The sequence below is a fragment of the Mastacembelus armatus genome, chromosome 17 (genome assembly GCF_900324485.2).
Source record: "Mastacembelus armatus chromosome 17, fMasArm1.2, whole genome shotgun sequence".
NCBI lineage: Eukaryota > Metazoa > Chordata > Actinopteri > Synbranchiformes > Mastacembelidae > Mastacembelus > Mastacembelus armatus.
Window position 1 is genome coordinate 14,923,669 of NC_046649.1, and position 27,496 is coordinate 14,951,164.

The 27,496-nt window shown below is 38.4% G+C and overlaps 1 protein-coding gene across 1 annotated transcript in view; it reads right to left on the reverse strand.

Moving 5' to 3' along the window:
- Positions 1-1,386: 1,386 nt before the first annotated feature.
- The window catches only part of LOC113134309 (adenylate cyclase type 1-like), a 29,126-nt gene continuing 3,016 nt past the window's right edge, over positions 1,387-27,496 (reverse strand). The window contains exons 2-20 of the mRNA XM_026313616.2: positions 26,690-26,839; positions 26,278-26,396; positions 20,467-20,578; positions 12,183-12,310; positions 11,115-11,273; positions 10,781-10,922; positions 9,445-9,600; positions 6,742-6,939; positions 6,542-6,639; positions 6,323-6,407; positions 5,666-5,755; positions 5,061-5,323; positions 4,160-4,286; positions 3,534-3,695; positions 3,293-3,439; positions 3,090-3,188; positions 2,850-2,964; positions 2,636-2,760; positions 1,387-1,800 (exon numbers count right to left, since the gene is read on the reverse strand). Of these exons, the coding sequence (XP_026169401.1) occupies positions 1,387-1,800; positions 2,636-2,760; positions 2,850-2,964; positions 3,090-3,188; positions 3,293-3,439; positions 3,534-3,695; positions 4,160-4,286; positions 5,061-5,323; positions 5,666-5,755; positions 6,323-6,407; positions 6,542-6,639; positions 6,742-6,939; positions 9,445-9,600; positions 10,781-10,922; positions 11,115-11,273; positions 12,183-12,310; positions 20,467-20,578; positions 26,278-26,396; positions 26,690-26,839 (2,889 nt within the window). The remainder of the gene's footprint in view (positions 1,801-2,635; positions 2,761-2,849; positions 2,965-3,089; positions 3,189-3,292; positions 3,440-3,533; positions 3,696-4,159; positions 4,287-5,060; positions 5,324-5,665; positions 5,756-6,322; positions 6,408-6,541; positions 6,640-6,741; positions 6,940-9,444; positions 9,601-10,780; positions 10,923-11,114; positions 11,274-12,182; positions 12,311-20,466; positions 20,579-26,277; positions 26,397-26,689; positions 26,840-27,496) is intronic.

Below are 27,496 nucleotides of genomic sequence, written 5' to 3' on the forward strand. Positions count from 1 at the left end.
ATACTGATAAAGATATAGGCTATAAAGATATCTAAAGCGCCTCACAATTCTGAGTGTATCTGAGAAATGTGCTAAAGCTGATTTCTCTGAGGAAAACTCAAAAGTGTCACTTAAATATAGCAAAAAAAAAACTGGGGTACAGTAATGTATGCCTGAAAGACGATAGCAGCCAGACACTGCACTAAGAAAACGTACATGGAGCATTTGCAGAGGTTATGAGTGAAGGACTGGGTTGTGTGTAGAGGTTGTGTGCTTATTGCGTGTGCTTAAGTAATGTATTGTGTGGATAAAAGCCTTTCTCGACTCCTTTGATTGTATTCATGTATATTCATAACGATCATAGGTTTGCAATTAATACTTTGTGACTGGTCCAGTTTTGGCATTAAATACAGTAGTTTCCATAGCAGCATTCATCCAGCATTACGGAGTTGCTCTTTAGGTTAACAGAGCTCTCTTTTCCTATAATTAACCTTTGTGTACGGACTGAACGCATGCAACATTATATTAAACCACTATTAATTAGGACAATCACTATGTTTTCAGGGACTCTGATTTTCTCTCTTCAAATAGCAAAAATACACTTTTTAAGCCTTAGGTTAACCAAATATATTTTACCTACTGCCCCATTCTCCCTCTTCTCTTGTAGGATGATGCAAAATAAGCAGTGAAACTGAATATCTGGAAAGCTCAATACTTTGGTTTTCGTTCAACAGGAGTACTGTTACTATGGCTGTTAACTCTTAAAAAGTCATGCACTATCAACTGTAAATATGTCTCAGAAAAATCTATTTTATTCAGTGAGCTCCAAGTATAAAAAAAGTACTTTGTGCTGTTAGTTACAATTCAGAATTAACCACACATGCATACGCACACTCACAATTACATGCATGCTTACATACACCAAAAAGAACCAACACCATTTTACACTGTAAATAATGCAATGTATCCTTGGCATAATCAGAAAGACAGTGCAAAAGCAATAGCATGATCAGTCATTTTCTGGATATCAGTGCACATATCAATTGTACATGGAATATGTACTACTTATAAAATGAAGATGCACATTATACCTGGATCTGACAGAACCCAGGAACACCACAAATGTAATTATGTGGTATAAGGATTTCAGATTCTGAGTATCTTTCTTCTTCACTCCGCATTTGTCTTCCAAGAGTGGCAAGCAGTTAAAAATCACTACAAATGAATATAATTGTCCATACCACCGTGTCATTTCTCCAGCAGTTCAAATCCTGAATGAGCATATTCTGGGTTTCGCCAGTAGCTCAGGAGTTAGAGAGAATGCCTAGACAGTCCTGATTTCTCTAGACTTCCAACCAGGGGTAGCTTTCCTTTTTTTCATGGAAGTTTATAGTTTTGGCTTCCTTCTTACACTGCTATGTCTGCAACAGCTACCACAGCCTCAGTCTTAATCTCTGTCACCTCTATGCCCTCCTCGTCCTCCTCATCCACTGTGGGCACGCAGGATGCTGGCAGGAATGTCGTTTGGCTGCTGTTGGCAGTATTCATCTGAATGTTGCTGCCCGTGCTGGCATGAGCCGTCAGGCTGGCAGTGGAGGAAATGCTGCCTAGATTGCTCGGGACGCTTGTTTTGCCACAGGAGTGGATCCGACGTGCCAGACTGGCAGAACGCACTACTGAAGAAGTGGTTGCAGTGCCCACACCCTGAACCTTGCCTTCGAGGAAGTAGGTCAGCATCTCACCTTTACCCTTAACACTGACTTTGCCACGGCACACCAAGTCATAGTTGGTATTCAGTAGGCGATAGACCTCTTCAGTCACCTGTGTCATCAAAACAAGGAGACATATTTACATTTATATCCATTAAGACATAGCAGTCCAAACTTTAGGTTAGCTGACATATTTTTAAACTTTATACAGTGCCAGACTAATTGTTTCCTGCTGCTTCCAGTTTTTATTCCAAGTCAGATTCAATATGTTGTGTTTCCAGTGGTGAAAGTTGTCTATTCTTCAAAACCTTTAATTGTGATATTCTGAGCGCAAATGTTGTACTTCAGATATGTTTAATTTCAAATTTCTGTTGGGGCAGACAGGTTATGTAGAAATCATGTAGACATCACACTTGCATCATGTTTCAAATTATGTTACAGAGTCAGCAGGTTTCTGGTGTGAGCCATGATCAACCAACTGAAAAGTGAGTCCTTTACTGAAAAAGGTCAGTTCAGTTCTTGACTGCCCCTTTTTTATGTAATGCTTCCTGGAAGCAAGGGGGGAAAAAAACACACACACACATACATACACAAGAGATGGTCTTTTGCATTACAATTTATACAAATATATACATTTTTGAGATCAGATTGTTTGTATTTGGTGAATTTGGCAGATTGAAGAATATATGAGAGAATATATATCCCTGTTGAAGAACCTATACTTCATCTCAATATAGACTCCTTAGTTGATCCTCATTCATTGTGTTGGTCCACTTAAATGTGTAGCATGTGTTGTTTGTGCATGTTTGTGTATTTATGACATATGAATTTCATATTTACACTAGTATTTTTTGGGCTATTTTTCCTATTTATCTGCTATGTAAACCAAATTTCCCTTGTAAGAAAACTATCTTTGGTTAAAATGTAATTTAAGGAGCTCTAGGTACCTGTATCTTCCCAGGTACTCCAGTGCTGTCCATGCGACTGGCCACATTCACTGTGTTCCCCCAGATGTCATATTGAGGTCGCCGTGCTCCAATCACCCCTGCAACCACTGGACCGACATTAATACCTGCACAAATAGACACACATTTTAAACAATATCAGGCTGAGGTTTCTTATTTACTTTGGGTTCACAGTTTAATATAAGGTTTGACGTACCTACTCTCAGGACAAACTCGTTGTATGACTGATAGTTGATTTCATCTAAAACATCAAACATCTCAATGGCGTAGTCTGCGATTGTGCTCAGATGGTCGTAAACAGATTTTTTGGCCTGAAGAGGGTAAATAGATCAAGTAGTTATATATGCATTAAATTAGCATTCATATTATGTCAATTTTAATGCAATACATCCATTTACATATTTGCAAACAGAAACAACACAAAATATCATGCCACCTTGGTACCAATGGTAGGGACAAGGCCCACAGCTGCCATGTATGTACTGCCAATAGTTTTGATTTTCTCTATATCTTTGTAGCACTCCTTATCCATGAGCTGCAAAACAGATATTCAGATAAACACATGACTATAATACAAACCAAATTAAATGTCCCAGAAGGGCATTCTCAGAGTCCAGAAAAAGAAAACCAGCTTTGTACCTCGTCAAAGTCAGCAATGATCTCATTCAGCAGTCTCAGACACTCCACTCCCATATTGTTCCCATCCAGCTCGATGTAGAAATCATTGAAGTTTGGAATGGATGCAAAAAGGACACCTACTTGTGCATAGGACTGATAGTACAGATCCTAATGGAGAACAGAATGGAAAAACAGTCTATATAACAGTATACTGTGATACTCCTGATGCTCTTCACTTAGGGTTTTCTGACATTTTATCTACCTGTTTGTCTGTCTGTCTGCTTGCCTGTTTATTAGTGAGGCTCACCATGTTTCTGGGGTTTGACATTAGGAAATGTTGGGCCACATGTGCAGGCAGGAGGTTAAAGAGAATCCTCCTGTTGTCTAGCTTGACTTTCTCCATGCCGTCCCTCTCCTCTTCCGCCTGATAGCAAGTGTAGCACACACAAAATACACAGACAGCCATGAGGACTAGTGTGGTCCACATTTTCACCACATGGGGTCAGTAATACCCCTCACAAACCTTGCACCATGGACTACTGTATGTGTCATTGTTGGATTTTAAATAGACTTGAGTACATTATGCAATTAATGCTGCTAATTAAAGGGTTAAATATCTTAATTTAATTCAGCTCTTGCTTTAACACTTCAGTTCCATGATACAAAATACTTATTTTTGCACTTCTGCCAAATGAAACCAAGACAAAATAAGTTGTTTACCCTTATAACAGACAGCTAGCAGCCTATAAATACTACTCCTGCATAGATAAACCAATAGTTTACACATATCAAAGCTGAAATGGCAACAGTACACTTTGACTAAAATTTATGATAATGAGATTTAAGCCCATAAACCTCCACTGCACATAGGGGCATACACTTCCTGACCTGCACAGCCCACAGGAAGTCCAAGCGTAGTTTGAGGTCAAGTTGCCTGGAGTGGAGGGCCAGGGCACTGACAAAGAGCAACAGAGACAGGATGGGCTCAAAGCCCCGGATGTGGAAGGACCCCCCACTGTGGAATAGACCAACATAGAAGTCAGCACTGGACTGGACCACACAGAAGGGTTGTTGAATAGACCTCCCACAGTGTTGTGAGCAATCATGAGTAAAATTTTGTGTTAAAACAAAAGCATGACTTTCTTTCCAACATGATTGTGAAACATTATGTAAATTAAAGCACTGTAATGTGCTTGAAAAGTCTGGACCATACAAAAATGATATTTTTTACTAATGCATAATGTAATAAAATTAGTTTTTCAAAATGGATCTTTATCCTAATAAACTTAACAATTTCAATGTAATAATTTTTCAGGAGCACATTTATGATCTGAGCTCCAAAATTGACCAGGACCCTCAGTACTGTGTTGAAACAGCTAACATGCTCCCGTCATCCAGCCCACATTGTCCTTTCAGGCTTCTGATTTGGAACTAATGAGCACATGTGCTGCTTCAAAGGCTGGAAAATGAAAGAGTGTGTGGGCTGAAGACAAGCAAGGACTCAACACGCATACATCTCAGCAAATGTACTGTAAATGCTCTTCTAAACTCCTGGTTATCTCTTCCTTCTGTGCATCAAACATGAAACTGTTACTTGAGATTCACAGCCAGTCACAGCCTCCAATACTTGAATGACGCACAATCAGAACTGGATCAGCGGGCTCTCGCTTTAATCTCTGATAGGGTCTGTGTGTTATTCTCATGTAGCTTCAGGAAATTAAGCTTTGAAATATTTTTGCAAGATTGTGTGAGTCTGGTGTTTCTGGTCACGTTGAGTCATGAACCTCACCCTGTACTCTTGCGAAAGCCACTGAGCTCCAACACAGTAACGTACAGCACACCCAGAAGGAGCATTAGAGCCATCTTTGGCAGCCAGGAGACCCGCAGGAAAAGTGCCAGGGTGAGTGTGCCCACCACGCAGGACAGAAAGGCATAGCGGGCACCGTCACAAGGCAGCTCTGCCATGGTGTGGTTGGCGCCACTGTCTACATCAATGATAATGATGGAGCTGTTGGTGTTGGCACTACCCCATAACCAGGGCATACAGCCCACCTGTCAAACAGAAAGATACATGAGCATAAAGATCATAAGCCTATTACAGAGCCTGCCTTGTCTGTACTGGACCCTTTTTAACATGTACACAAACAAGATCTGTTTTATTGTCCATCAGAAATAAATTAGTGTATGCACTATTGTTCAAAATATCTAGTCTATGTTTTGACAATATTGTTGAAAACATGTATGTCCTCATCTGATAATTTTTTTTAGCTGGGATGTTTTCCCAATCCGCTGCATCATTATCTACAGCACAGATACTAATACTATATTAATAAATATATTTAAAAAGTAACACTAATAGCTAGTAAAGTGGGTCATTTTTGCTTTACTACTTACCACACAGGCCTGGGCCACAGCGTAGATTAAGAGCACTATGAGAACACAGAGAGCAGTGCGAATCTGAATGGTCAGGCACCCTGGAAAGCACTACAAGACAAAAACAAGTAAATAAAGGGGACTGACAGCATGAGGAATATTATATGGTTTTTCTTAAATAAAACATTTATAATGCACATTACTATATGCAAGATTATCATTGGATGTGTGGATGTTTTGATAGCTGTGTGGAGAAACAGCTTCAATTTAAACAATGTGCAGACAGGAATTGTGGTAGGATGAGCTAAGTAAAGTGAGTAAAGTACAGAAAGATTAAAAAAAAAAAAAAAGCAAATCATGAGCCTGTAAAAGCTGTAAAGCTTTGAGGACTACCATCGACCTCAATAAACGCTGAAATTAATAGACTAGAGAACTGAGCTTAAATACAATGTAGGGGCTTAGGAAGTCATCTTGAAGCTATATGAATATCCAGTCATTACTTCAAGGCTGTATGAAATACATTTACATATTTCTTCTTGGTCAGCAAAAAAAAAAAAAAAAAAAAAGTCAAAAGCATGAAATGACTAAAGTCTGATCAGATAAGACCAATCTGTCAGTAGTAACAGCTGAAAAATCTTTACTCAGGTAAGGTAAGGGTAAGAAAGCATGTTCACTTACCTGTACCCTAGTGATATGCAAGTACATGATACAAGCTACTAGGAAGCAGATGCAGAAGACGAGAAGGACTAGTACCACTGTGCCCCTGCGTGTGGGGGGAAAAGGGAGAGGAGTTGACAGGGTTAGTTAGAAAGACAAAGACTAGATGAATAGATAAATAGAGAGAGGAAAGGAAAAGGAGAAAAAACAATGGACAACAGTAGACTCTGTTGTACATACTGTGGTATGATGAGAAGATAAACAAGGCCAAACAAGGCAGCAAGGATCAGAGAGAGGACAACTGCGCTGGTGAAGTACTCATCAGGAACCTGGTGGTACTATGTGATGACAGAGACCAGATTAAAGTAAATAACGCATTATTGCATGACAAGATTCATTTAGAGAGCTCATCCAAAACCTCTCACTGTGTTCGTCCTTACCCTCTGCTCGCGCTCTGAGCACTTATACATGAGTGTGAGGAAGTTGAGGTCTGCTGTGTCTGACTCGGTCTGGCGGGCCTCGATCAGCCGGCCGATGTAGCGGTTGACCCGGGTTCTAGGGCTGCTCTGGATCACGTTAGCCTGGTTAGCATTTGAACGATTTCTCAGCTTCTGTGGAGCTGTCCGCATGGCCCTCCGCTGGAGGGGGGGGAAGAGACTTTCACTGAAAAAGTACAACTTGAAAAACAGTAACGTAATAAATAAACAGAAATGCGGTCTACATCACTGGAGTATAATCATTTTGGAAACAAGGGTGAAAAAAAGTCAACAACAAACCCAGGCAGCTGATTATACTTTCAAATTAAGACATTGTCTGCACATTTAACTTCATTAGTGAATGCACCTGCTGTGTATCAGTATCTTTGGCAGGTAAAGTGATGCACCTTTGCAAAACACTGTGCATTGGAGCAAAGCCAGAGAGTTAACATGGCAGACTGGATGTTTTTGTGTGTCCGGGAGGTGTGTGCGTGTGGGCATGTGTACATGTACTGTAAGTGAGAAAACTGGAAGTATTGTGCAGCTTAGTGGTGCAGTAGAGGGGCAGAGGGTGAGTCAGGGCCACCAATGTGTTCATGAGCTCATGACATGAAACAGATGTGCACAGCTCACTGACTTCCTTGATTTTATCCTTTTCTTTCTTTTCTTCCTTCCTTCTTTCTGTCCTTCCCTGCTTCTAGGTATTTTTCCATACTCTGTTCTTCCTTAATGCCTTCCTCACTAGTGTATAATAGTGTATATATATATTTTTTTTACTTCCATCTTTGCTTCCTTGCTTGATTTCTTTCCCACCATTTTTGGCCATTTGTTTTTTCTTCCCTCTAACTAAGATTTCATTCTCTCGATTTCCATCCCTTATACCCTCAATGTGTGTTATTTACAAGGCAGCAACATGGTGACGTGCAGAAAGTCTGTGTGCTCCATACTGTGCTCAGCGTATCACAGGACGTATCATGCAGCCATTTGTGCTGCGCATAAAATCCTATTCATTCATCCCCCGTCCCTCACATTGTTTCAGTCATACCTTGAATGCATATCATCACACACAGTTGAAGAGCATGTGGTCTAAATGTAAAATGAACCATTCAGTGGAACATGTACAGCATGTATGACTTAAGCTGTCGCCACTTTACCTTTTTCCATTTGTCTGTTTTATACTAATGTGCCTTCTGTCTGCTGTGAGGATGTTGTCATTACTGGTAATGTAGACAGATACACTGGATGCAGCTACTGAGGTCAACACTTTAAAACCGGGAAGATAATGCTTAATTGAGTGTTCAAAATTCCAGCAAAGCAGCTTCCAGCATGTACCTAACACCCTTTTGGTCTGCTTCTATTCAAAATTGGTTGTGCTGCACAAACACACACATTTATATTATTTGTGAGGACAGTTTTTTGACATAAATTAATTCCTCAGATGCATGTTCCTGACCTTAAACGATAAGGCCATGATTTTTATTTTTTTTTTGTCTTTATTTCTCACAAACCCCCCACACAGACTAAAGCTAGCACTGCATTTCCTGTACTGACCTTAATGTCTGTGAATTTATAGCCTGGTTTAGGTTATTTGTCTATACTGTAAAAATGGATTGTTGTCCAAAACCTATTAAAAACATACCAAGACATGCTTATTGTAAAAAGTAATGGCTACTCTGAGTATTTGATGCAGTTCTTTGTGTCATCCAGAGCAGCAATCCTTTTAATAACAGACACAAGCTACACCAGGTTCTATATTCACAGACATCAGGGTGAGTACAAAAAATTCACAATTGTTTTTAGTCTCTGAATGGGATTTGTGAAAAATTGCATAAATGAAAAATCTTCAGTCTTATACTTTAACCCAAATTGTGACCTGCCATTGTGGTGAATACACACACACAACACACACACAAACACACACCTGCAAATCTGGATTAAAACAGCTGGTGCAAGAATTGTACAGCTGCCAGGCTGCAGAATTTCTTTCCAGGCACACAAGGTCAAATGAGCTCTTTGACATTCAGCCAGATTGCCAGTGTCACTGACACTATATGCAAGGGAAATGGTATGTTGATCTCTGGCAGGAGCAACATGTAGACGTTATTGCAGATGATAGGACTGCGCACTCTGAACACATCTCACATTTTCCTGTGAACGCCATATATTTGTTTATTTTCTAGGTCATGTAGATGTTTGCAGAGCATTTTTTGAATTACCTGGAATCTTGAATTGTTTTCACCTAAACTGGGTGTGGCTAACTTAGCTAATAATATGAAACACAGGCTCTGTTGTTGCTCCTCAGTTGTTTTTTGGACCAGTCTTTAGTGGAGCTTAATCTCATATTCATAATTTTATACAAATGTACATTATGCACAGTTCTAAAGTGAGCATTTGCCTTAAAAGTACTATTGTAATTTTACTTCTTATGTTCCTGTAACTCATATATTGCAATGCTTATACAGGAGCATGAACAAAGATAACAAAAGCAATAAGGACACCTTTGGGAGCATTTAAAAATGCAGTTAATTCAAAGAAGCCTTTAGTATGCACTATTTTTCAGTGTTGTAGAAAACACTAGACAGTCACGCTTGTATAGCTTTTAGTGTATTTATGTAAATCACAGCACGAACAAACACAGAAATGTCAACACAGACACAGAGTTTATACCTTATCACCGTCCTCGCAGTTCATGACATTGGAGAAGGGAATCTCAGCCTTGAACATCTTCCTGCAGTGCATAAGCTGCACTAGTAAGTAGCACACAGTTTTGAACTTCATCTTTTTGGCAGGCTTTATATCCGAAAGAATCAATCCTGGGAATATCTGTCACCAGATAAGAAATGGGAACAAGGATTAAGTCATGATACCCCACACAGTAATATGTATTATGTAAGGGTCTATAACTCATGCACTGGACAATATGCAAGTGCACACATGCTCATGTACACACAGGCATGCAATCATTTTTTATCAAGCTCAAGAATTTAACTAGTGTGGTTTAAATAAGGTAGGTCAGCCCCTTAGGTGATTTTGATAGTTTTAGTACTGTGATGCACTTGTTTCTCTTTCCTAAAGCAATTTTAGAAAACATCAGATTAAACATGTGAAGTTGTAAAAAATGTATATACTGTACATATGGTTTAATTTGTTATGTTGCAAGTGTGTCCCTAATATGGAGTAATTGAAGACAATATAGCAGAGTGAGTAGCAGCCTATCCAACACAGCTTAGTCAGGCACATATTTCTCCGAGCCATATCTTTGATGAAGTCTAACCATCACCTCCATTAAGAGGATTAGCAAAGCCTCCTGCATATCAAAGAAAAATACATGCAACTGGGATAATACAGGTTCACATAGGGGTCTGTGTAAGTTATGTGCAAGCCTTATCTTGCATAACATGAAACCTGCTGCAAGAAATGGAGAGGAGAGAAGAGGAGAGGAGAGGAGAGGAGAGGAGAGGAGAGGAGAGGAGGCCTACAGAAACAAGACTGAAATTCCCTCTCCAGCTGCTTGTAGCACATCTGTTGGAGATGCGAATGTTTATGTGTTTGCTCTGACACACACACATATCTCTGTATGTTTGTCGCTCTGTGCAGATTTGAGATGATAGATGCCACAGGCTGTTTTTTTTTCTCTCTCTCTTTATAGCCCCACTCCAATCCATTACTGCATGTGAGATCAGCTCAACAACAAATGTGTGAGAGCTCCATCATATGATGGTGGATGCTGTAGTCACACTGTATTTCTGTTTGAAGGATGGTTAGATGGTTGTAGATCTAGTTACAGCTGCATGTCCATTGACATGGAATAACATATGACCTGCAGAAGCTTAGCTAAAGTGTACACTGTCTAGGTATTAAAAGGTTCATCTCAGGGCAAGAACTATCAGGAAGTCTCATTTTAAGTTACATCTGGTTTAGAACTATTGCTCTCATCTTAAATATTTTCCTAGAAATACATGCTACTTTATATGTTCCTGTGAAGAGGATAACAATACAATACCTTCCGACGGTGAGATGGCACTATAAAAAAGGTTTCAATTTTATGTTTTTGGAGGAAGGCGTTCCTTTCATGGCCGTTTCCAGGCTCCACCTCATAGTCTCCATTCAGGCACTCCAGAGTAGATCTGGTGATGTGGACTTTCCTGTAGAGACAGGTCAGGCATAACACACAACACAGTCTCATAGCCATTGTAGCAGTGGCACTTACATGCATTTGGCATAAGTTGTTCTGAGCAAATCCTTTTGCAAACATGAGAATAAGTGAAGACCCATTACTTAAATCAAATGTCCATAGTTGTTGAGGCTGATATTTATGTAAAATATCCAGTACTGACCCAGGTAGTCCTCCAGCCTCCATCACATTGGCCAGGGTCACATCATTGGACCAAACATCATATTGCCATTTCCTGAGGCCAAGCACGCCACACAGCACCCGACCTGTATGCAAGCCCACACGCATATTTAGGTTGACTTCTGTGGCCTCTGCTACTGACCTGCAGGGGGGAGAACACATGGAAGGTTGGACTAAGGATGCAAAGTCACATCTCTGTCTCTGTATCTATATTTAGAAAATGCATAAAAAGACAACCATGAAAAAGAAAAAGAAAAAAAAAAACTCCATTATGACTTGAACAAAGATTTCTACATGTATCATTTAGATCAGACAAACCTATAATCTGATTTATTTTTCTTAGTTTGTCAACATGTCAAAGTTAACCACAAGCATTTCTTTGTAAATTGCTGTGGCACGCTGTTCAAGAGGTGGACAGGAAACAAACACTTGAAAAATGCTGTGTTTTTGCTCTAACACACCAAAATAGACTGATTAACAAGAGAAACTGCTAAGTTGAGCATTTATGTTTAATCAGTGTCTAATTTTAATTAACTGTTATCAGGCTTCAAGTCAAGTCATGGAAGCATCTGATTTAGTATTTGCTGGATCTGAATTTCTCACTTGGTTTCGGTCCTTTTTTCCCCACTTCAAAACTATGCAGTGTAAACAAGCAAACCCGCATTTTCAACCTCACCAAAATAGCTTTCCCCCCCCCCCCATGAAAGCTTTTTCTTTCAGCCAAGTGTAGCTCTGCTCTCTCAAAATGTGCAGTGCTAGAATTCACTCACAGCACACATGGCTAATCAGGCTGCAATTTGCAGTTTTGCCCTGCTTGAAGGAAATCTCTCATCATTGACTCATCTACTACAGGGAGAGAAAATGACCAGCCCTATCCTAGCACTGGGTTTTAAATAAAAAGGAGATTATAGTTTTTTTTCAGCTTCTATAGTGCCTGTTTGGAAGCATATTAGATGGACTTATAGTGATGATTTCATAAAATATAGAACAATTTCATTATCTCAAAGTACATAGTTGTATAATAATAGACACAACAACTATGATTGCTCACGTTATGGTGTCGATCATGTCCAGACCCATCTCTACACAACAGTGTGCGTGGTCAGTCTTGGGTTGGGTCAGTCCAGACACACAGTAGTAACAATCTCCGAGGATCTTTATCCTGCGACAGTGGTTCTCCTGTCATTCGTAAAGATAAGAGTGAAGAGAGAAACAGTGACTCCATGTCTGTCTCCAGGACAAATGAGCCAATATGAGCCACTCATTGACATATTTATCTCTAATTTCATCAAACACAAACTGGCAAGGCTTTAAATCTGACAAATGGACAGAGACAAACAAAAAAACCTAAATTAACTTAATAATGAGCACGACAACTCATATATGTGTTTATGTGTGTTACGTTGAGTCCACAAGAATTTTCATATTTTAAAACTTAAAAAAATTAAAAGTAGCAAAACACCAAAACAGACAAATAAAATAAATAAATAAATAAATTGGGGAAATATACCTGTTTCAATTTTTGCTGAGAGTTAGATGAGAAGATGAATTCTATTTTCACATACGTACGCTAAATATGATGTCTAGCTTTGCACAAAGTCTAGGAATAATGCACTTTGTCCAAATATGAATAAACCTAGGAGCCACTCTAAAGCTAAAAATTTTAAATATCTTTGTTTTACAGCAGGAAGTAAGTGCTTGTTAAGAATGATTTTGAAATTACACAGAGATGCAGGTGTTGCTGTGAATCTCCACAAGGATTGATATATGAACTGGATGTTCATTATCTCATACAAACTCTGAACTCACATCAACATTGAAATGGTTCCCAAGGGGGAGCACTAAATCAACAGATCAGTGTCACTTTAGGGAATAAGGTGAGTGACTCACTCTTGAAGGACAATAAGCAGCGGCATGAAAAGGCGGCTTACAAATATAACCCATTATTAGAGGATATGAGCAACAGACATTCATTTTACCAGGGAGACCGGGTTACCGTGGACGCCTTCTCATAATCCTTTATTGTTTCCATGGAGGTAATGGGCTCACTGCCCATGCATGTGAAGAACACAAAGACTCATAATTATGCACATCGGTGGATACAAGACAAGACAGATGCTCTATTTTTAACATGTAAGCCATGTGCCATAGCCAGGGGCTTGTTAGCAACAGGTATTGCCTTGTGTAGGTTTACATACTATGGTCACGCTTTCTGTGTGCACAATGGCACGGAGGCGCATGCTGCTCATATAAAATATATTTTTTCATACAAATGTAAAGAGCATTCAGCAGCAGTGAGATGAGAGAATACAGACAAAGGTGTGGTGTAGACTATTGAGGAGCTCTATTGTTTTGCTTCATAAGAAATATTTTCTGTTATAATATTGACTTCTGAATTGAAATAATAACTATTGATTAGGAATCAACATTATTTAAGATACAATAATTATGCATAATCTATAAAATATAATTTTACAATATAATGTTTATTTCACATTAATATATTCACATATTAATATTGATTGTATATTAATTTGCCATGATATTTCTATACCAAAATATTAATATTTAGGAAATATACAGTATGTCTTTTTTTCACTTTCTCAAATTTGCTCCTTTGCAGTAAAACTTAATTTCACTCCTGGGGCTCTAAAAAGTGTAATCTTATTTATTTATTTCTTGAACTACAAAATTTAAAACCTATGTTCTGTGGGATGAGCACTCCTTAAATAAACAACATATCTTTGCTTCAAATTTGTTATATTTTTCTGTCATTGAAGACTGAAAATACAGAGTTTTTTGAACTAGGATTTTCTTCACTCCATCGTAACCAAATTGAAGCGAGATTCCCTTTCTCCGTTCACTCCTCAAGAACACTCCATTTCAAATAGACACCTTAGAGTGGAAGCAAGCAGAGAGTCGCGAACAGGAGATCTCAAAAGATAAGGCTATTCACTTAAAAATGTAAAATTTTGTATCCTATGAGCTGGACTTTAATGAATTCACTTGCACAGAGGCTGTTGCAATTCTTTGTGATGACACTTAGGTGTTGTCCTCTCACATCTTTCTCATTTCCATTTGATTGTAAAAACCTTTTTATTGTAACAAAGCCAATGAGGGAACTCAGGTCAGAGTGGCGCAGGAACAGATGTAATGTAGTCAGGTATATGGCAACAGGTAGCAGGGAAATCCTATACTTACAGAGTCTCCTACTACTATTTTTCCTGTGCTAATCTGCACTGTGAGGGTTTAGGAGCTGATTCAGACCCAAGCAGGATTACCACTGTCATGTGACTAAAGCATTGTGAGCAAACTTGGTGCCCATCAGAGACAGGTAGAGTTTAGCACCTTTTAGCAATATCCATTAAAAAAGGAAGCAATAGAAATGGTATTTCTGAGATGATGTAATGTATTATCAGAATGTATTCAGAGCAGCACCCTCAAAAATGTAGTCTAGTTGTATTACCAGGCACTTTATATATCATGTACTCATTTGCTTGTAGGGATGCAAATTAGCAAACACTTCAGTGCAGGAAGACAAAGAGAGGGGAGACAAAAAGGGAGAGACAAAGACACGAATGTAGGGAGGGGGAACATTCACTCAGTGATTATGAAGGAAAATATGAGCCAGCTGAGAGTAGCAGCAGTTCATTTCCTACAAGTCCCCAATGGAGAGAGCAGTACACATTGTGCTTTGTCTTTGATACAAAGACAAAGATCATTGCTGTGTACGCATTGCTGATGGAGCTAAAGATTAGGTCTTCCACCCCTAACTTGGGAAGTTGAAAGGACACAAGACAGAGGGTGTGTTGTTGCCTATCTCTAAATCTGCCCTTTATTGGCATGAACGCTGTAGAGTAGCAGAACCCGGGTGAAATACATTTTTCCTAATTTCAATGACAAGCACCCATATTATTTGAATGCATTTTGCATCAACATAGGCAGATTATAATTTATTGCAATGGGTCTCTGTTGGGTATAATCTTTATGTTTAACATTTTTCCCCACTGGATTGATTTCTCCCCATCTCTGCTTGCATGCAAGCAAACAGTGACTGGTGACTGAATATTTTCCTTTTTGTCACCAACTCTTTTATTGATTTAATGTACAATAATTTATGACCAACAACAAATGATTAAATACATCAACACTTCCTCCACCCACCTCAGTCTGGTGGGTAGGAGTGACCGGGTGTTGGAGATCTGTGAAGTAATTCTATTAATGTAGATATATTTACCAGACATGACAAATAACAAATGTTCAGTGCTCTGAAGACAGGTTTATTTTCATGATGAAAAGGATGAGCATTTTTTAGAATGATATAAAAAAAAAAAAATTGGTTGAAATATATTTAAAACTCTGGTCTGTCATCAGTCTTAATTAATAGTGAGAGATTGTGATAAAAGAGACATAATTATCTAACATTAACTGTAATAAAGTGACAAATATCAATATAAATGGACCCTAATTATAATGTCTGCCTGAAGAATTAAACTGCTGCATAAATAAATAACATAAATTAAAACACTAAATACACAACCAGTCCAGTCCAGTAAAACACTAAATATTTCTATTAGTCTTTTGCCACTATATTAAAAAACACCTTAAGGCACATAAACACCTTAATGCTTTTGAAGTTGCAATGAAACAAGCAACTGATAATTGGAAAATTTATTCATATTTTCCCTGTGTATTACAAGTGAAAAATTAATTTTACACATAAAGAGTTTCATTTGTAGCTCTGAAGAACCTTAAGTTTTATAAATAACGGGGATGGAAAAAAAAAAGTTTGATAAAACAGGATTTTATAGTTTTGCGACAATGTAATCACAGACAATAGAGATGTATTACGCGACCTCTGCTGCTTCAATTTTGGCTGCAGAACTTCACATGAGTCCAGGAAGCTCTGTGGTATTTTCACTGCAACTGAAACCATGATCATGATTTTATTTTCTTGAAAGAGACGCATCTTTTCCCTCCAACCCTCTCTCAAGAACTCAAACTGGCTTGTTTGAGTTGGGTTTTGCTTAGGAAAACTGCAAGACTTGACAGTGATCCTTGCACCTGTTCATGAGAACAAACCCAAACGGGGTTATTTGAGTTGTGTTTACACCCAGACTTTGGTTTCTGGCAGGCAGCTGCCATGGTGTGGGCAGTGAGCAGTCCTTGTGCTTAATTTAAGTATTAAAAGTATTTTTTGTTAGCATCCTAATCAATTTTGTGTTATATTTTTCTTGGCATAAGATTTTGTATTATATAAACCTGCAGATGTACAAATTCTAACATCTACAAAGACATTTGAACAGGTTTTTCAAAGTTAACTTTTTTGTTAATTAACACTTTGACAGTTTTTTTTTCACTGTTTCACTGTGAATTTTTACAAAAACTAGTTTCTTCACAAACACACATTGCAGTTAAAATGCCATGACTAGATACATCCTTTCTGTTAAGTTTTTGGGCATTTTGCATTATTTTCCACTGGCTAACCAAAAGGTGGATAGGAAACAAGGAAGAGCTGCAATAAATGTTGAACCACCAACATCACACACTGTTGTGTGTATGCTCCCCTAAAACCATTCAGCCGTCAGGGTGCCCTAGATGCGTCTTTTTTTTTTCAGTTCTTTTCAAGTCATTGAGTTTAATGTTTAAACATGGGGTACTAGTTCTGACAACTGAATGCCAGATACTGTATGCACTTTGGAGAAATTGGTATAATAGTTGAGAAAAGTGTAATGACTCAAGGATACACATAAGGTGATAAACTCTCTAAAATTCAGCATGCATTCATGCACTGTACCTGCAATGCAGGGGATTTTGTAAGCTTTCATAGTCACATATGTGTGAATGAAAAGGGAACTCTGGCTTGTCGAGGAAGTAAGAGATGGTAGATAGATACATCATTGAGCCATCCTAAAAATGGAAACGAGAGAGAGGGGAAGAGAGTGCAGAGAACCACGGGGCATAAAAGACACAGTTGAAGGCTGTAGGCTGGTGCATGTCAATCAAAAAGCTGAGAAACAAGGAGCGGAGGAGTCTGAAAGCTGTGATGCAGGGAGGTGTTGCGAGAAGAGAGAAAAGAGACAAGAATGAAAAGCTTTGTGAAACTCTGCCATGGAAACGACGACACACCGCACATACATACATGCATACAGACACAAAAGCACAACCAGTCCAGAGCTATTAATGTTATAGAGCATCACAGCATCCATAAATTAATCAGAGTCCCTCTCACAGCAGATATGGTTTAGTGTTGGACAGACTGTTGGAAACTCAGCCAGGGAGAGGAAGTGTTTCTTAAAAGTGAGGGGGCCTGAAGACAACCAGTTGGTGTGTCAATTTACAGTAGATTCGAATAAATATCTACTGAAATTTATCTCCTTCCTATTCCCTCTGTTGTTATTATTGTGAATGCAAACCTTTGTTGTCTATATTTAGGCTAGTAAATAGTTCCTACTGAAAATAATCCATGTTGCTACTGTAAACATGGTCACTTTAGTCATGTATGGAGTAATTATTGGATCTGCTTTGTGTGTCAGTCTGGTGTTTTATTTTGAAGAGAGACCAAGTTTGGGTAGTGATAATGTTTCAAAGCTTTCTCAAGATGTTTGCGCCCCTTGTCTTCAGTCTCAGCAGTAGCCGGCAGATTCTCAGTCTGGTGGTGAAGAGTTATAATTACTCCCAGCTTGTGTTCTTGTGGGTGGTGGAAATCAAACAGCAAATCCTCATCAGTGTGAGTGGGTTTCCTATAAACTTCAATCTTCAAGCTACCCCCACCTGCTTAATACAGCACAGTACAAGAAGGCAAGATTGTTGTTTTCTGTGTCTACTGTACATTTGATTCTGCTGTTCACTGAATTGATGGTCCCAGTGCAGACTCACGCTTCCAAAAATGTATTCATGCACACTGCAGCCAAAAACTAGCTACAGCGAAGTGGTTGAAAGAGTTCCTTTCCACTTCCTTCATTTAGATGTTGGCAACAGTGCGAACTAGGGGAAATTCTGTGGCTTAGCCATGTTTTTGTTGGTTGGAAACATTCTTGTTTTTGTAGTGTGTGGTGAAGGACCTGCTGTATGCCATTAAATGGCCATTATCAGTTGTGGTGACAATAGGAAGTTAGTAGAGCCTTACTCCACTTCCTAGTTGGCTCATTAAGTTGTTATCATGCAACAGATCTTCATCATCATGGTTACAATAATAAACATGGAGTGTGCCAGGCGCCATAACTACTTAGGTTTAGGCTTAAAAACTACTTGGTAGGGTTTAAGGAAAGATTGTGGTTTGGGTTAAAATAACAACTATCAACTTCCAACATTGATTCTTGGGTTGTAGCAGGAAATGAACAGCTGTCTCCTGTTTGAAAGTCCAAACCCAAGACTTTTACTGACCATTTGTTATTAGATTGTGAGGCTGATGTAGCGTCTATGTTTCCTTATGGCCATGACATATCTAATGCCAACACATGACAAACACACAGACTGCTGGCACAGTCAAAAAAGACATTTTTTTAACCTGCACAAGCAAATGATTTATATTAATCATCACGGCTCCTTGTACGGATTATTATATGTAGATATTTATTTTAGTTTTATAACAGACATTATATATTTATTTTAAATTATCACCAGTATATTTTGAGCAAATCGTAGTCTATCTTTAAGACACAGAGTAAATGGACAGAAATAGTGCCTTTTATTTTGTGAGCATTAGTAAAGGTTGAGATATGGTTGAAAAGTGGCAAACTGTTTCTAAATGCTGTCTAAAAAACAAAAATGAAAAACATTGTTTAGTAATAATGTGTGAAATTCAGAAAGTTTTTAAGCAACATGGGAAGTGTTGTAGAAGAAGCAAAAGGATGAGAAGAGAGGAGAGGAGACTTGGTCTACTGCATCAACAGCACTTTAGGAGAACACTGTGTTCCTGGCCCACTTCCCATGCTGCTTGACAAGTCCAAAGAGTAGACAGGTGGTGTGGGGATGGTGCTGGAATGGTATTATGAGATGATGCCCAGTGGCCATGTGGCATCGCCCGCTCTTCGTATGGAACAAGAAGAGTCTGTGTGGCCACAGTGACCACAGCTATGAGTCACTGGCATTGCCACTTCCTGCCAAAGTGTATCAGAATGAGTGGGGCTTTGGGTCAGGGCAAGACTGGAACATTTGATGACAAGTTTCATGGCCGGGGACAGCCTTTCAGTTTAGTACGAGCCTCCCAGCTATCAGCCAAATGGCGGTCAGAGCAATCTATTTAGTTGTAACTAAACGGATGAGACAGCTCAAATCACAACAGCAGGAAAAACAATGTAGCTCAAGATAGGATTTCTGCTTAAAAATGAAAATGTGTTTGAAGCAAAATTAAATGTAGTGATTTCAAAACGAAGGGAAAAAAAACCCTTTGATTAAAGTGCACTGACCTGTTACACCATCACTTGACTTATAAATGACGGAGTGTGTATATGTAATATAATGCATGGAATTGGCTAATCTCTTGGTAATCTCAGTAGGATAAAGGCAGACTGAAGCTGACATACAACAAACACAAGAGTGAGATAAAGCAACTGATCCAAGATTACCTGGAATGACTGTTACAATTATTAGACAATAACTGGTCAAATGAAAGTCCCTTTTAAGTCACTTCTTATTTTGACAAAACAAATAACTTAAACATAGAAGCTCTTAATATAACCAGGTACAAGGTATTGTTATCCTGTGGATATATGCATTTCGCAGGGCCTGATATAAATAAGAGAGGCCAGATTGCATATAGAGTTAGACAAGACTGTAGCAGGGGGATCTGCAGCCAAACTCACATTTTGTAACATTAGTACCTATAGCACAATCAAATCACATTTGAAAGAAACTAGATTAACCACAGCGATCAAACTCTTAAATGTTGAGTGGCTTTTCAGCACTGAAATCACAAACAGAAATATAGACAGATGGGAGAGTTGACATTTTCTCCACGTGAACCAAGAGAGATCAGGACATGTACAACTCAGCAGTCCCTTTATTCAGTTCATTCACACAATAAGAATAGAGGCGGGGTTTAGGCCTGGGTAAATCTGGCTTAGATTAAAGAGGCCTGTCAACTCTTTCTCAAACAAATCGCTCGATAATCATATTAAACATTATATAGGCTTTCAGTAATTAATGTGACAGCATGCTAAGCTGTTGTAATAGTAGCAGCAGCCCCTGGCCAAACATACAACACACACACACACACGCATCCTTGCCTTGTCGAAGTTTGGACAAAGTGTACACACAGAGGAAAATAGCAGGTTTTTAATACAAAAAGGAACAGTAATTGAGGGATGTGTGTTCAATGAAAACAGACTCACCGTGGCAAGTTCATCAAACTTTCCAAACAGCTCATTTAGTAGTTTAACCAGTTCCTGGGCTGTACACTGGGAGGCCAGGCTGGTGAAACCAACTATATCAGCAAACAGGATGCTGTAAGAGAAAAGAAGCGTTTGAGTCAGTCAACACACTTTACTTATAGCAGCATGTTATAATGTATGAAGGAAACATGATTGTTGGGTGCCTGATCAGATTAGCTCTCAGGAATTTGTTTAAAACAACATGAAGCTAAAATCAGCTTGAATGCTCTCTTTAGATGTGTTTACAGCAAACTAATCAAACACTCAAATTAATTTACTGCAGCAGTCGTAAATAAATAAATAAAATAAGAACAAAGAGAGAGCAAAAACCTGCTCTGTTCTCTGACTGACTGGCAGTGCAGTCAAGCAGAGCGACTCAAAATAGAAACAAGAGAATTCTCATGGGACTCAAGGTGGAGACATGTCCTGTTAGGAAGTCAGAGAGGATGCAACCATCAAGGCGCTGTCACTGTCTCCAGGTGAACTTGTGTTCCCTTTTGACAGGACTGAAAGTTCTTAAGGCTAAAGCTGAACTGAAATTAAAATGTTTTTTTTTTCTAAGCAGTTAGAATATATGTTCTTGGTATTAGTTTGGAATTTGTGCTTGAGAAGTGTGACAAAATTTAGTCTAAGTTGGTCCATAATTGCTGATACTAAAATAGAAGTGATGCTTTATTTTACAGGTTTGCTATTTTCTAACCATTCATTTAAAGTGTCCCGGAAAGTTGAGTTGGTTATTGACTTCCAGATGAATTTCCACAATTTTATTCTTTATATATGCTGAATGGCATGTTTGTTTAGTGACACATTATTGTGTGTATCTGCTCAATCTCTCAAGGTTCTGTGAACCAACTGTCAACCAGCTGACCACTCTCCATTTCATGTACAATTAGTACCAAATGATATGGTTTGTTCTCTAAGTAGATTATTTAGTAGTAAATTGGATTTTATAGACCTGTAAAATTTTGATTACAGTATGTGGCATCATCACTTGCTTTTTATCATAGACTTCAGGAAAACGATTCTGCAGTCTGTCATTGCCCACATAGTGCTACTTCTAAGAATACATCCCAAAACTGGAAAATTATGCACAGTAGCCACCATGTTGTTGTAGATTACATTCCCCTGCACTAAAACCGTGAAGAATCGAGATGTCAGCTTAGCTTTAAACTTTTCATTATAGCCTACTGTAAGCATTTTCTGTGTCACAGGTGATCTGTGCTGATGACTTTATTCAGCATGTTGCATTGTAGCTTGACAGTGGGTTGTGGAGTAGAGGCTACTTGTGCTTTAACACGGCCTGAGAGACAGTGCTTTATGAGTCTGCATCAGAGCAGAACAGGAACTGTATCTATGACAGCTTTGCCCTGAGTGTTGTGTGGCAACGAAGAGTGCGAAGATGGATTAGTCATCAAAATCTGACTGCCCTGGACGACTTGCATGTCTGCAGACTGCTGTCTTTGTGTGGGCTGGAGTTTTCACAGTGTGACAGGGTGGCGGATCTCTAAGGTGGTGGTGGTGGTGGTGGGCTGCTAAATGTCAGTTTGTTGTCCCGCAGATGTCACCATAATGAGGGGCAATAGATTCAATTAGTGTAAATGTTTTAAGTTGCAACCTTCTGTGGCTGACAAATATTTGGATGTTAAATACTGTGTTAGTGTAAATACTTAAAGTTTAATTCACTAAAACTCTGAACTTCGTGCAATAAGGTATATCACCTCATTGGGCAAAATAAAATACCCAATCGCAGCCTGGATACAGGGGTGTTTAATTTGTGCAGTAAATTACCCAGCAATAGAGCAAAGAGCTGAATAAAAAACTAATTGATTTCCACTGATCAGCCTACACAACACATGCCCAGTTATTCAATCCCTTAAAAAAAAACACTACAAATTTAGCTTCATAGCTTCTCTTCACTCCGTTCCAAAACAATTTCAGTTTTTTCTGTTAATTGTGTTGAATAAACCATCTTAATAAATGGTGGATTACAAACTTCACTCTTTATTGTCACTGTCTAAAATGTAATGAAAAAAGTGCAATGAAACTATCTTTAGAGATTCAATATAATATTACTTTTTTTCCAGAATTTTGTATTGATCTGACCAACTTCCCACAGGAAAACCTATTCCAGTTATTTACAAATACCAATGTAACTTACAGAACTACAGACTATATTTTGAAATTGTGTTCATTACTCATCATCTTTACCTAGAATGGTGACTATTACAAGTAGACAGCTAATGTTTTTTGTGATATAAGATTCTAATTATTTTAGACCCCTATTTTTTGTTGTTGTTGTTTTAAATAAGGCCCAACAGCACTACAATGTGTGCCTGGAGAAGCTTAGATTGCATCTCTGCCTGATGTGATGATATTAAACAGAAGATAGTTGCTGTCCACATATTTTACTAGGATTATCCCCAGTCCAGTTGTTACCACACTCTTGCACTTACCTCTTGGTTCATGGTTGGTTCTTGTTAACTGTGTGGCTGGCTTAATATATACAGATATAGTTATCATGGCAGTTTCTGCAATTGCTAACTGCATGCCTTAAATAAAGTGGTCTTTTGCAACATATTGTTGTATAAATTGTTTTTCCACATTCTGTAATTCAATATCCATATAAAAAGGCAAAAAGTAACTTTGGAATCATGACCTCCATTTTCTCAGCCAGTATCAGACTGCAAGTGTTGTGTGGAAGCAATGAAACTTACTTTATTGCCGTCCAACTATAGGCTGCAGCAGCTTTCCATCATTAGTTGTGTTTTTGTAAGAGGATTTAGGCAGAAATTTGCCTAAAAACAAACTTATTGGATTTTTCTGGAAGGAAACCTAAAGACTGCGGGCTTCAGCTGAGGCTCTTACTGTACTTGTGGCTGTGCATGAAGCATAACCCAGCACAGACATGCTGCAGAGAGCATCCCATTGAGCCCCAGTGTCTCAGTGACCTCATCTCAACTTCACCACAACTAAGTTATTTTTGGCTGTGTTTACCCCATTTCAACCACATGAACTTCATTGTCTCCATCTTCATATCATGTATGCCACAGAGCATGAGTCCTGTGTTACATTCAGAGTCCAGGTCTTTCTGATTTGCTATTGCACAACTCAGACCCAGGTTTACAAACATGACAATATGGTAACATACTCTTGTCAACATATTTTTACAGCCTCTCAGTCAACAGATGTTGGTATATTAAAATAAGTCTCAAATGGTTGTGTTAACTGCATCTCTAGCTCATATAAATATCTATCATAAAATATACAATGCACATAAGCACCTTGTTCCACTTTGCACATTATAAAGATACATAAATCCAGGGAAATACATTAACTAGGCAAATACATAAGCTTAGTCTGTAATTAGAAGCTGTATCCATGTGTGCTGAGACAGGCAAACTAAATCATAACGACAATAATAAATACGAGTGTGGGTTGTGTGCTGAGCATGTGGTTAATACCACAAACATCTGGGGCATATTTTTATCTACACAGCATTACTTTTAATATATGTCTTCATAGCGTGATTTTCTCTTTGAAGTATACGCATTTGAATTTGTGGCGTGAAGTTGGATTTCATTCAGTAAACTTACACCTCAAAATTGCTTGTGTTTTTATGAGAGGGACCACTGAAAAACGCAGAGGTTGCAGACCAGAGATTTCGTCTGGGAACTTCTATATCTGATTTTAAATAACCTCCAGCAAAACCTTTCAGACAGGCACTGCAGCATTCTTGGCAACAGCTACTGTATATGTTATTCTAGCCCCAGCATTTGCCTACACCAAATCTACTGTACTGTACCATATTCAAAGTTCAAGGTCAAAACTTCATGCCAGCTTGTGACTCTGAGTACCACAATTTACATAAACAAGCTACAATGCAAACATGATTATTCGTGTCGTAACTAGAACTTATTTAATATGCAGTTTAATATCCAATATTGTCTAATTTGACCTCCCTCATACTCTCATCCATCACTTCCTCTCCAAAGGCACATATTCAAGGAAAGTTATTCCTCTAATTACACTAATATCCTATTCCCCTCAGTGGGAGGCATTACTGTAGCTGTTTTGGCAGATTTCAATTTAATTGCACAGCAGAAGACACAAGCCATGTGCTAACTCAAGGGTTAACTTTGGATAGGCCCCTGTGGAGCCACACTATGTGGGCAGTGGATGTGCTGACAGGCTAATAAAGGTGGTAACACAGAATGTGCTTACATCAGATTTTAGAAGGATGAACTCTAATTTCTTTAGTGTGAGGGAGCGCCTGCAAACATTAGAAAACCTCCTGTCAGCAACCCAAGTAGGCCATCTATATTTGTGACAGTTCTCTCAGTCAATTGAGCAACATTATGTGTTTAGTAAAGTGAATGTCTTTATATATTCAGAGTAGGTGTGAGGGTGGAATGAAATGTTGTTAATAGAAAAGATGGAAATGTTTGTTAATTACAAAACAAAGTATAGTGAAAATGCATGTTTTATAAAAGACGGTCTTAAATTATATAGTCCTGATCTGAGAATCTTAAAAGTGCAATGTGATATTAGACAAATTATACTCATAATTTATCACTATTTTCATGTTAATCATATAAATATTAAAAATACATTTTTAATGCGCCTAATTAAGAAACTGAAGGTATTATTTTCAACTCAACAGCATTATTATAATACCTATTTTTGTTTTCAGTTACTTCAGCTGATAAAATGAATGAATATATATAGTAGGCTATAATATCTCACATCATTTGTTAAATAAACATCAGTTATTTGTTTTATTTTTGTTAAACTGGATTCATATTCTTTTTTTAGTGACTAGGTAGTACAAGATCCCTGCAGGCTGGATTTTAATCAGATCAAACACTGCCCACAGTCTCAGAGCATAATGAAGAAAACTGTGCTGCACATTGTTTACTTTCTAATTACAGTCCACCCAAATCGCATAAATCATGTCTGCATCCAGTCTAGATCATACTCAAAGGGCAGCGCCATTCAAAGGCGTTCAAGGCACAAAAGCAATCTGCAAAACTCCAGTGAGATCTGTCCATATTTAACTGCACACGCGCACACAAAGTGTTATGCAATGAGAATTTAGTCTCCGTTGCATTTAATCCCCTGTAGCAACTTAATCCTGGGGCTAAGCAAACTCTCCTCCTCAAGTCTCCCTGCTGCTCTGAGAACACTGACGAGGAAGAGAGAAGATAAGAGAAGGAAACAAGGAAATGTTGAAGATTTTAAGTAAGAAACAGATTAATAAGCAGAGGTGAATAGAAGAAGTTAAAAGGTCTGATTTAGGGATTGTAGAAATTGGAGCAGTGAACATCATGTTTTCAAGCCTACTGTTTACATTTTTCTGACAAAGGGTTCAAAGGTCAGTCACGACTATCTACAGCTGCAGCTCTCAGGAGGAAAAGCAGGAGTTGCTGATGATACTAACACTTGATATTTAGTGTGAAGAATTAAATATTTCACTTTTCCAGCCTGTGGCAGTGTTAATATTTCAGGACACTGTTAGGTCAGATCACACTACATTGTGTTGCCTTTAGTGTTAGTTCCCAAGGACATGTTTGGCCAAATTGTTCAGCTCCTTTTATCGTGGGCACTGTAATGCACTGCGACAGCATTTGTTCTAGTATTTCAGATGAAAATACCAGAATCTAGTATCTACAGATTGCCTGTTAAAAGTGACATTAGCAAAATTAACAAATATGGGGAGTTTAAATCTCACAGTGATTGGTTCATGGTTGTGTTGGGTTGATGTGAGTATCCTACCTGACATTGTCATGGCGTTGGATGTAGATTTTGTGAAAAATCCTTTCTGGGGGCTTCAGGAAATCCTCTTTCATCTCCATAGCTACGTTCCTGGGCAACAGGCTCATTAACAGGCGCTCCTGAGTGTGTGTGTGTGTGTGTGTGTGTGTGTGTGTTACAGAGAGAGGGAAAGAGAGAGCAAAGGTAGAATAAGTTTAAATACACAGGTATACAGCCAAACAGAGCAAAGTTATCATAGGACAAAGTGTTAGTAGCAATAAGAATTGTGCCAGACAAAAAGGCATGAAAGCTCACAGAAATGAATAATGTGTCAAAATGACTCAGAGCACAAGAGAGAGAGGGGTGTGGAGGGAGAAAAAAAGACACACGTCTACTTTTACCCATGGTTTCAGCAGTGTACAGGTTCCTGTACCTGTTTCTCATTCTCGTCCTCCATGCGGAGTCTCTCTTCAATGCAGTTGCGAGCCTGCAGGAAGGCTTTCCTCTGGGCTCGTTCTGTCAGGATGCGCACAAACAGCCCTGACAGGTTGACACTGGTGAACAGCACTGTGTTGGCAACCAGCTACAAAGAGAAAAAAAAAAACATGTTACATTGTTTAAATTCTTTAGTACGATTGTTAAAGACACTATTAGCAAATCATTCTAGCTTATGCATATAGATTTGGAATATGAAAATCCTTAAATTTGAGGCCCTATAACTGCATTTTAGAGACCCTAAATGGATCCTTAAAAAGTTTAAGTAGACTTAAAGCTGGGTTCTTAATTCCACATAAGTTTTTTTATGCTATTATGTACTATCATTACCTTGTAGGTCTCTCAAGATTGTGTTATTTTGGGATATTCATAATTAGCATATTTATTAATGTCTTTATCAATCCCACAACTTTATCTTTGACGAGTTTTATTTTTGTGAATGTTTCAGTTTTTTTTTAGCTTCTGTTATGTGTATCTGTTGGTCTAGGTAGTGAGCTGTTGAATTCAATTGTGTGAAACCTGCCTAAAAGCACCTTAGAAAAAAAAAAAGAAGTTGCATTGAATTGAATATGAAAATAATCCCTATAAATTCTCCCATTCTAAACTATTAATATTGGAGTATACACTGTATATGGCTCTATATAAGTATAACACATTCTACCTTTACCACATTGATTCATCCATGTGTCCAGTATAATGTTGAAATATTATACCAAAAACAACAGTTTTCCAAACATATGACAGA